At 35.0% G+C, this 11955-nt stretch overlaps 1 protein-coding gene across 1 annotated transcript in view; it reads left to right on the plus strand.

Moving 5' to 3' along the window:
• Positions 1 to 11955, plus strand: part of MEGF9 (multiple EGF-like-domains 9) — a 112497-nt gene that overhangs the window by 52888 nt on the left and 47654 nt on the right. Inside the window, exon 2 of the mRNA XM_012664447.1 lies at positions 7921 to 8122. Coding sequence (XP_012519901.1) covers positions 7921 to 8122 — 202 coding nt within the window. The remainder of the gene's footprint in view (positions 1 to 7920; positions 8123 to 11955) is intronic.

Consider the following 11955-nt stretch of genomic DNA (forward strand, 5'->3'; position numbering starts at 1 on the left):
TTTGCTTCATTTAATTTTCAAACATTGGGCCTCAGTTAACAGAGAAAAAAAGAAGTAGGAGAAGGAGAAGGTAGAGGAACAGGAGGTTATTTCCTGGAAAGTTGGGAGGATGTGTTGGGATACAATATAGAAAATGATAATAATTGTTTCAGTATGATGGGAACTGACATGACCCATGTCATATGACCTCACTTCTTAAACCTCCCCAAATGTTTTATATCCTGGAATCAGATTGTTCCATGTTAATTTGCCTGAGAAACTAAATTTCTTCTTAACTATAGATGACCTCTAGTTGGCTCACAAATTAATGTTTTTCTGGTGAAGATACTAGAGTGTAGTATGAATATCCAAATAGAAACATAAAGTTTCTAGACTTTTGAAACACTGGAATAAAATTCCTCCCTATTTTAAGGAATATTTGGAAAAATTTAAAACCTGATGGAACTTTTGAAAAATACCTTTTGTATATATAAAATAACTTATTTTAATTACAAAGTATATTTTAGAATATTTAGTGTTCATATTGATAATGTTTAAAAATACTTTCAGATAAGTTTAAACTTACTAAAATTTTAAATGTTTTTAATTTTGGTTACAAGATAAGAACTGAGCTTTAATTCATTTTAAATGCATTTCTTCTAATTTTTGCTAATTTGAGATTAATAGAAGATGCCACCAATATTACAGTATATTTTGTATGCCTTCTGAATATGGGGAAGAGTGAAAAGTTTAGGAATATCCTAGAGCAGTTTTGTTTTTTGTATTCTTAATAGATAATGGCATTTGAAGATATTAAAAGGCAAGAGTACTACTCAAAGCAATCTATAGATTCATTGCAATCTTTATCAAAATACCAAGGACATTCTTCACAGAAATAGAAAAAATAATCCTAAAATTCATACGGAACCACAGAAGACTTGGAATAGCCAAACTGATCCTGAACAAAAAGGAACAAAGCTGGAGGCATCCCACTGCCTGACTTCAAAATATACAGCAAAGCTATAGTAACCAAAACAGCATGATAGTGATATAAAAACAGACACATAGACCAATGCAACAGAATAGAGAATGCAGAAATGAATCCATGTATTTACAACTAACTGATTTTCAGCAAAGGTGCCAAGAACACACATTGGAGAAAGGGCACCCTCTTCAATAAACAGTGCTGGGAAAACTGGATATCCACATGCAAAAAAGAGAAACAAAAACAAAGCTAAATCCCTATCTATCATCATATACAAAAATCAATTCAAAATGGATTAAAGATTTAAATGTAAGAAATGAAACTATAAAACTAGAAGAAAACATAGGGAAAACACTTTAGGATATTGGTCTAGGCAAAGGTTTTATGGGTAAAACTTGCACAAGCAACAAAAATAAAAATAGACAAATGGGACCATATCAAAGTAAAAAGCTTCTGCACAGCAAAGGAAACTATCAACAGAGTGAAGAGACAACTGTAGAATGGGAAAAATATTTACAAACTATTCATCTGACAAGGCACTAATATCTAGATATGCAAGGAATTCAAACAACTCAACAGCAAAAAATACTAAATAATCCAATTAAACATGGGAAAAAGATATGAATACACATTTTTCAAAAGAAGACATACAAATGGCCGACAGGTATATGAAAAATGTTCAACATCACTAACTGTCAGGGATAGGCAAATCAAAATCACAATGAGATATCATCTCATCCCAGTTAGAATAGTTGTTATCAAAAAGACAAAAATTTAAAAATACTGGGGAGGATGCAGAGAAAAGGGAACTCTTATACACTGTTGATGGGAATGTAAATTAGTACAGCCATTATGGAGTATAGAGTTTCCTCAAAAAACTAAAAATAGAACTACCATGTGATCTGTTAATCCCAATACTGGGTATTTATCCAAAGGAAAGGAAATCAGTATGTTAAAGAGATACCTGCACCCCCATGTTTATTGCAGCACTATTGACAATAAGGTGAATACGGGATGGAATTAACCTCAGTGTCCACCAACAGATACATGGATAAAGAAAATGTAGCATATTTACACAGTGGAATATTATTCAGCCATAGAAAAGAATGAAATCCTATCATTTGTGACAACATGAATGAACCTGGAGGGCATTATGTTAAATGAAATAAGTTAGACACAGAAAGATAAATACCACATATTCTTACTCTTATGTGGGAGCTAAAAGTTTTTTTTGACCTCATGGAAGTAAAGAGTAGAATTTTGGGTATTAGAGGTCAGGAAGGATAGGAGGGAGGGAGGAATGGGGAGAGGTTGGTTAGCAGATACAAAATGATAGCTAGGTAGGAGGAATGAATACTGGTGTTCTGCAGCACTGTAGGGTGAATTAATATGGTTAACTCTAATTTATTGTATATTTTCAAAAAGCTAGGAGGAGAAGGTTTCTAATGTTCACAACACAAAGAAATGATATATGTTTGAGGTAATAGATATACTAATTGCCCTGATGTGATCATTACACATCATATACCTGCATGGAGAATATCACTGTGTATCCCATATATATGTACAATTATTACATGTCAACTAAAAGCGGAAAAAAAAGAAAAGCAAGAGTGAAATCATTGTTGAATGAATGAAAAGGAGTAAGAAATTTATTGAGTTTTGCCACGGTATTTATACAATTTTACAAAAGGCTATAGAGGGAATTTCAGGCCGTATTCCTGAATCAGATTCCTGTGAGTGTTCTGTATTCATTACAGTTACAAGTAGCTTAAATGCAACAATTTTGTAATCATTTTAGTTTAGCCACAGTACTGTTATCTAACATTTGTTTGTTCTAGGAGATTTGTATCATGAATTGACTGAGGGCACAGATTTTTTCATTTTCTTATGCAAATCTTTCATTTACTGCTTTTGTGGTTCTTGTTTATCTGCAAAGGCCAAACACTATTGTACTAAACTGCTTGAACCTCACAGTTAATTTCAGCACTCAGGACTTCACAAAAAGAGGCACAGAAAGAGAGTGCACATTCATTAGGACATACAATCACAATTGGTATTTTGTTTTTAAACTCTCATCATTAATATGAGGAAGCTGAGTACCGGAACACACTAAAAAGTCCTAGAAGACGGGCTTTTTACTGAGCAACGGTACAAGATGGTTAAAAGTTAGATGGAGAGGGAGCCTACCAAGAGTATGAAAGGCCCAGCAAAGGTCATTAGTAAGTTCAAGTGGATAATCTCTTACTAGAGCAAGTGTTTGTGCCCAACGAGGAGACTCGTGGGACTTGTAAGCAAAATTACTGGGGTTTTTTTTGTTTGTTTGTTTTGTTTTTTGTGCTAAAAAAATTTCATCTCATCTCTTGGCCCTTGGAATGTTTGCAAAAGTACAGCATTTGATTTAGATACAACGATTGCTTTGGATACTTTTATATCAAAATTATCCCATAAATTCAAGTTCTCAGGGGAAAATACCGATTTATTACCTCTTCTTTGGGACTTTATGTTTCTATTTTCAAATGCTTAAAGAAGTTTAGCACCAGATTTTAGTTTCTTCTTCAGGATTCTAATCACTATTTTTTATTGCTCTTCAGAAACCAGACAACAATAAAAAAAAAAGCATCGCCAAAGATGATGGTGTCTCTGTGAGCATTGACATTACTCTCCTTTATTTCTTTACAGTTTTCCCGAGAATTATCTCGCATTGAGAGGAAACCTGCTACTCCCATGATAAAGAGTTTATTCCATATTTTACTCCTAGGCAACTAAATGAGCTTTCTGGCATCTCATTCACACGGGTCTGTGATTAGCTTTTGGTGTCCTCTTCATATTGTTTCATTCTCATTAACATCCACACTGGTGACTTACCATTAATCATGTTGCAGACTCCTTTGTGCTGGTCTAAGATCTACCTCATTAAAAAGCCAGCACTTTCTCTCTTGTCTTCGGCTATACGTCCTTTGATTCCTTCTATCAATTGAAATTTCCTTTCTTCTTTTTCATATTGCTAGCCGCCTACTGAGGGGATTGCATTATTTCTCCATTAACTCCTATCTGGTTCCACATGAGTGTCTAGAACTGTGAAGGGGCTGAGATTTTACTCTACTTACAAACTAACAAATTATCCTGACATAATTTAATGAATGCTCACAGTGTTTTACATTTATTATAGTTGTCACACTATTCATTTAACTTGGGTCATTTCACTTGAGATCAAATCACTGGGACAGGGCCTTGGATTTTGAACTACAAACAGAAAAGATGCACATGCTTCCTGGCACTTGGTGTGCTTTGTACTCTGTTCCTTTCCTTTGGTTATTTTGGGGAGAAGTATTAACATGATAGTCCCTTTTTGTCTTGTTATGTCAGCCCCCTTCCTGGCACTAGGGTGTTCTCTCTGGCTGAAATATTTGCCATTCACCCTGTTGCTGGATAATCAATAAATGCTCATTTTTCCTCATCTCTGAATCCACATCCTAAATCCTTCTGTTTTCACCACTGTATTTGTAGGCACACACATTGGTACTATATGGAGCCCAGTACAAGTAGAATACCCTCTTATTCTCTACCTTGATCTACAACTTGTATTTCTGCATAACAGGACACTCATTCTGTTTCCCAGACATTGTCTGAAGCTGTCATGGTAATAAACCCATTCTTGGGCTTTCAGATCTTGTCCACTGGATGTTAACAAAGCTGTGGCCTATCAATCTAACATCTGAATTTTATATTTATGCTCTTTTATCTGAAATCACTTTCTGCTTTTTTCCAGCAATTGTATTAATTAATGTAGTACTCCGAACCACTCCCAGCTTAGGCGTTAGAGCTGAGTGTAATAGGTTCTATTATTATGTCCTGTTTACAGATGGAAAAAATGAAGGCACAAGGAGGTTAACTAACTTGTCTAAAGTTATAAAGTTAGTAAGCGAGAGAGCAGGATATGAACCTTAGCTGTCTACCTCTACAGTTTGTGCTCATAACTGCTTTGTTTTACTGCCTCTTCAAACTATTGTCATATGAGAGGTGTGGGGAGTAGGTGTTGTTATGAATTCCTAGTAGGGGAAATACAGTTAGAGTTTATGGAGGAGTGAGTTTCAACAGATTTTGAACTAGGGGATAGGTTTGAATATGTGGCAAAGAGAGCATTCCAGATGCACAGGATGAGCAAAGGTTCAGAGATACTGCTAACCAGAGTATGTTCAGGGAAAAATGAGAAGATTGGATTAACTGATTCTATAGAAATAATGCATAGCAAATGAACTTGGTTAGTACTGAAGGTTTATTCATTAGAACTTTACTGAAAAAATAGTAAGTCTCATAGTTTTTAGATTAAGATTAATTGGATTCTTAAAAAAATACTGCTAATCTTATTCATTGGGAATACTGATTCAGTTTTCAGATGGAAATACATTAGTAGTAAAATAATAGAATAAAATTCATAGTCTTTACTACAGAGTTTTTTAGTCTTTTCATTTTTCTTAAGCTAGTTCGGCCCACACCAGGATAATTTGGTCAGTTTAATTTGTGATCAAATTGGTCCAGCAGGAAGAGTTGGATGTATGTTGAATTTCTGCCAGATTTCAGAAGAAAAATGTTACTTTAAGAGTTCTGGGCCATGCATGGTGGCTCAGGCCTATAATCCTACCACTCTGGGAGGCCGAGGCAGGAGGATTGCTTGAGCTCAGGAATTCGAGACTAGCCTGAGCAAGAGTGAGACCCTATCTCTACAAAAAATAGAAAAAAAAACTAGCTAGGCATCGTGGCATGCACCTGTAGTCCCGGCCACTCTGAAGGCTGAGGCAGAAGGATTGCTTGAGCCCAGAAGTTGGAGGTTGCAGTGAGCTGTGATGACACCATTGCACTCTACCCGGGGCGATGGAGCGAGACTCTGTCTCAAAAAACAGGAAAAAAATAGTTCCGATCATTTCTGGTGGAGTGAAGGTCTTGCCATGAAGTTGTCATTGGCATGTTTACAGAAACTGAACATAAGATTTAGTATTTATTAATATAAAACCACAATGCACATACTCAGAAAGTAGATATCATATGGAAAACATGTAACTTTTTCAAAGAAATGTCATGCTTACGTAGCCTAGCAAAAATAAGAATCTTGATTGTGATGGGAAGCTGATTTCTTTCCCAAGCTTGTGGCTGAAGAAATCTGAACTCCCCTTTGGTTTTGTTAACTAATTCACCACCCAACCTTGAAATATACATAAAAAAAAAATCATCTACCAATATATATTCATTTATTTGTTATATTTACAAATTAGAAGAGGTATCTAGAGCAGGAAATAAACTGACACCAAAGGTTAGGAACTGCAGAAGTGTGGTAGGTATAGAGTTGCCAAGTGGGAATTTCTTTGAGGAATCCTTTGTTTTGACTTGTGTGGATAAGCTGTTTGTGGATATATAAAGAATTTTGAAACTTAATTTCCTTTTCTAGACTAGAGAAGCAAATCCCTTTATAACTTTCTGTGTAAGACTCTGGATTTGCAGTTAGCCAGTAGCTTTTTTGAAATAACCAAAAATAACATTAAAGGTTATTTTTTTCCAAGCTAAACTATATCAGTATAATGCCATTTTATATATAGTGCCTTGCCTATTCAGAAGTATAATTTGTACTATAGATTTTTCTGGACTCACTAAGACTAGGTTCATAGCTATTTTGGAATAAGGCCTATTCCTAGAATATTATCTGCAGTTGATTTTAACTAGATGTTTTTGCACATGCTTACAAAGTCCTATGTTGATACTGTGTCACACTGTGTTGAAAACACTCCTTTTGACAAAATGAGTAGAAATAGCCAAAACCAAATCCTAACTGACCTTTAAATGAGTCTTTGCATTACAAGGCTAAAACTAAGGGCTTCTAAATATTTTTATCCAAAGAACTGTTTGAAATGTACCTAAAGGAAAGGTTTATTTTCTGAATTTTTTAATTTGGGAAAGACACTCAAATTATGATTCATTTTAACTCACTGATGAGGATAAACCTGTAAATTTTTCCTCTAGGTTTATTTTCATTGTTTCCTCACCTTAAACTTTCAATTCTCCATTAATTTCTTCTTGAGTAGAACATATTAGCTTATGATTCGAGCTGTAGCACAATCTTTTATGACCTTATATAGGTTACCAGAGTTAATCATCTGAGCCTTAGGCTTTTGCTGCTATACAATGGGATTATTTATTATTTAATATGTCATTTCCAGCATGCGCTCTCAGTGCCATGTAGATAAGCCTACCTTTGGTGGCTTTCAATCCAGAAAAACTAATAATATGCAGACACACATACACAAATTGGGGTGTTGGGTAAGAGGGACAGGAGATGAAGAGTACTGTAAAGGAAATTAAGAATGTTAGCTTTATAATTATGAACTGTATATACTTTTATTTACTCTATATATTTCCCAATTTAAATAAACAGGAGAGAAAGTAGACTTGAACTAGAGTTAATTTTTTAAAATTTTTTTCCCTTCTTCAAGACTTAATTTCTAAGCATGAGGTTAATTTTATCTATCCTTACAAAGTGTTCTTGGTAATTTATTAAGAAAAAGGCCAAGTGTGGTGGCTCACATCTGTAATCCTAGCCCTCTGGCAGGCTGAGACTGGATGATTGCTTGAGGAGGAGTTCAAGACCAGCTTGAGGAAGAGTGAGACCCTGTCTCTCTACAAATAATAGAAAAATTAGCTGGGTGCAGTGGTGGGCACCTGTAGTCCCAGGTACTTGGGAGGCTGAGGGAGGAGGATCACTTGAGCCCAGGAGTTTGAGGTTACAGTGAGCTATAATGACACTACTGTACTCTAGCTGAGGCGACAGAGCAAGACTCTGTCTCAAAAAAAAAAAAGACAAAAAAAAAAAAAGAATAAAAAAAGAAAAGGAAAATAGAGTTCATTTTATTAAGAAGGTGTTAAATCTTAGTTGGTAATGTCTTTTTTCCTTTTTTTCTTTTCAGAGTATGTATGTAACTGCTCTGTAGTTGGAAGCCTGGATGTGAATCGCTGCAACCAGACCACAGGGCAGTGTGAGTGTCAGCCAGGTTATCAGGGGCTTCTCTGTGAAACCTGCAAGGAGGGCTTTTACCTGAATCACACTTCTGGTCTCTGTCTTCCGTGTGACTGTAGTCCACATGGAGCCCTGAGCACACTGTGCAACAGGTAAGCAACAGACGGTGGAGGTGAAGTTTATTTTATTTAAGCAAGGAAAAAAAGGCTCTTGCTCTTAAGGACCAGACTGGCATAAAAAGAGGGGGAAGAGGAGGGCCATAGATTTATGAAATATTTTGTATTCTCTTATTCCCTCATTTATATGTTATATTTAATGTCATGATTAAAAAGCTTCTAATTTACTGATTTAGTTCTTAAAAAGCACCTGGATCACCAATTTTGCTCTACAATGGCTTCTATAAATTTCATGGAAAAAAATTATTGAGAAAAGAATCTGCTTTCTGGAAGACCTAACTTTCAGACATTTCTGAAAGTGGAAATGTTCTTGCTATGTTTATTAACATAACATTGGAATTTGAGGAAACTTGTTTTTTGGTTAATTTTTTCTCTTACCAAAATTCTAGATTTGTTTCTTTGGGCATCTAATGCTTAAACTTGGTAATATCCCAATTTCGTTAACTAGTGGCAGGTAGACTGGTTTTACTCTATTTACCAGTACATTTTTGAGACCAAAACTAGATTAAACAGTAATTATCTGAAAATTACCTTTAAAATAGTATGTTATTTGGAGGTGACTTAATCTAGTGGGTTAAAGATGTCCTATTATCTGAGGATTTGTCTTCTATTACACTCACAGTAATTATTCTTTGACCTTGTATGAGGCACTTAGCTTTTTGAGGATGTCAAGTTTAAAAAACAAAACTGAAGCGACAGTGTTACGTAATGAAAAGAACACAGGCTTTAGAATCCATGTAACCTGGGTATGAATCTAAGCCCGGCTGCCACTTAGGAACTGTATGCCTTGGGCAAGTGATTTCATTTCCCTGAGCTTCAGTTTCTTCTCAAGGTTGTTATAAAGATTGGATGAGTGAAGTATGTAAAATGCCTAGCACATATCACCCAATAAATTCTAGTTTGTTTTAATTTCAAAGAAATATTGTTGGCTTAAATGAGGGAACTTTTTTTAAGAACTTTTAGCTCCATGGCAGAAAAAGTGCTTTATACTTTAGCAATAGATATTTTAGATGCTTTATTAATTATATTGTACTATTATATAATATTGTATCATGTTATACTTCTATTAAAAATATAGAAGTGAACTTGATTAAGAAGTTTATAATTTCAAATGCATCAATAATCAATGTTTATAATGCTTGGTATTTTAAAATATTATTTGTCTTAATTCTCACAACAACTTCTCATATGTAGTTACTAGGTTACAAAGATAGTAAGTGGCAGAGAAGAAATTCCAAGTTAGGTCTTCCAATTCCAAGTCCAGTGTCCTTACCATCATAACACGTGGCTTTTATAATGAGAAAACTGATAATCGCTCTGTTGTTTGAGATTGAGAATACACTGGTTGCTTACCATAGCTTCCCCCACTCCCCAGAAACATGCCCATACATGTTATATTCAGAAGTTTTCACATTCTGCAATTTTTAAAGAGGTATTGGTAAGTTTGTTCATTCTGGTATTTCATGGAATGCCCATTACTTTAGTTAGTATAAGATTCTGCAAACATATTTGCCTTGAATACTTTTAGAAAGATAGAAAAATCTTTACTTCTAGGCCAACTGCCTTATTAGAGGAGAAAGAAATAAGGAAAGGATTAAGAGAGAGTTTTAGAAGATGGAAAAGAAGACAAAGCAATTATACTAATATTTATGTAATATCTTATTGTTTTCATAGTTCTTTTACAAATTATTTCCAATTTATCTTTTCCCTACCAATTAATGCTATTAATATTAAATGTAATGCTAAAAGACTACCCTGAATATAGGTAGTAACCATATTGTAGTGGGAAAGTACACTAGGCTAGTAATCTAAAGGTCTAGGGCAGGGGTTTGCAAACTATGGCCCATGAGCCAAATCCAACCCACTGCCTGTTTTTGTAAATAAAGTTTTATTGGAACACAGCTCCACCTATTTGTTAATGCACTGTCTATGGCTGCTTTTGTACTCCAGTGGCAGTGTTGACTAATTATGATAGAGACTATATGGCTTACAAGCCTGAAATATTTACTATTTGGCTTTTTAAGAAAAAGTTTGCCAACCCCTCATTTATATGGTGATTTATAGCCAGTCATGGTGGGTATAGCTAGGTAACCATGGAACTTTAGGCAAGTCACATTAACTTCTTTTAAGTGTTTATCTTTTTATTTGCGAAGCAAAGATAATAATCCATGTCCTGTCTGTCTCCTGCAGAGTTGTTTTGTTTTAAGGATCAAGCAAGATAGTACATGTATAAATCTTTGTAAGCTGCAATTGCTAGATAGATAATAAAAATAATAACAGGAACCATTTATTGAGCATGTACTATATGCTAAGCATGGTGCTAACTGCTTTAGGTGCACTATCTCATTTAATCTTCACAAAAACTGCCGTGATAACACTATTATTTTCCCATTTTGAATATGAGAATTCTGATGTTTAGAGGGTATCGTTAACTTGCCTAAGTTGACTCTAAAGCAGCCATTCAGTCCATTGGAACAAATGTAATATGCAAGCAGAGTTCACAGAATGACTTCACAGTTAATGTTTTTCTAATATTTGTATTTATGTCCCAGAAACTCAATAAAGCCAAATACCACATGTTTAACAAAATTTCTGTGAAGTCAGTGTTAAATTCCAAAGATAGCTGGGCGTGGTGGCTCACACCTGTAATCCCAGCACTTTGGGAGGCTAAGGCAGGGGGCATTACTTGAGGACAGGAGTTCAAGACCAGCCCTGTCTCTGAAAAAAATAAAATTAGCCAAGAGTGGTGGCACATGCCTGTAGTCCCAGCTACTTGGCAGGAGGATTGCTTGAGCCCAGGAGTTCGAGGCTACAGTGAGCTATGATCATGTCACTGTACTCCAGCCTGGGTGACAGAGGAAGACTCCACCTCTAAAAAAAAATTCCAAATGTAATTGATAGAATGTCAGAATCATGTGTAGACAATTTGAAAGGTACACCAAATGTCAACAAGGAGGATGTGTAGTATGTTACTGCTTATTGCTGCTGTTAACAGTGGAAATTGGTTTTGCTCAGAAAGTGATGTTTTAAGCATTTTATATCCTAACATGGGTATTTGTTACATTCGTATAGGTGCTTTACGGTATTTTAGTTACACTCAAGGAATTTGGTTAGTTGTTTTGGATTAATGTGTAATGAATTATAATTTTTTTCTTTTAAAAATTGGAAAATAGGTTCTTCATTAGCATCTCATGTAGAGTATCTGATTTCAGTAATGGTTGATTGATGTAGAAGGTGGAAGAGATCTGTATTGTTATTATAGTCATGTTGCTTAATGACGGGGATACATTCTGAGAAAGGTCTTTAGGATGCAAGCATCATAGAATGTACTCCCACAAACCTAGATGGTATAGCCTATTACACACCTAGGCTATATGGTATAGCCTATTGATCCTAGGCTACAAACCTATACAGCATGTTGCTGTATTGAATACTGTAGGCGGTTATAACACAATGTTAAGTATTTTTGTGTGTAAACATATCTAAACATAGAAAAGATACAGCAAAAATATGGTATAAAAGATAAAAAATGGTACACCTGTCTAGGTGAATGGGGCTTGCAGGACTGGAAGTTGCTCTGGGTGAGTCAGTGAGTGAATACTGAGTGAATGGGAAGGCCTAAGACATTACTGTATGCTACTGTAGACTTTATAAATACTGTGCATTTAGGCCACACTAAATTTGTAAAACAAATTTCATCAATAATAAATTAACCTTAGATTACTGCAAGTTTTATTCTTTATAAACTTTCTCAAATTTTTAAAAACTTTTTGACTCTTCAGTAATAACTTACAACATACATACTTACA

This window comes from Propithecus coquereli, unplaced genomic scaffold, assembly GCF_000956105.1.
Source record: "Propithecus coquereli isolate 6110/MARCELLA unplaced genomic scaffold, Pcoq_1.0 Scaffold89, whole genome shotgun sequence".
Lineage (NCBI taxonomy): Eukaryota > Metazoa > Chordata > Mammalia > Primates > Indriidae > Propithecus > Propithecus coquereli.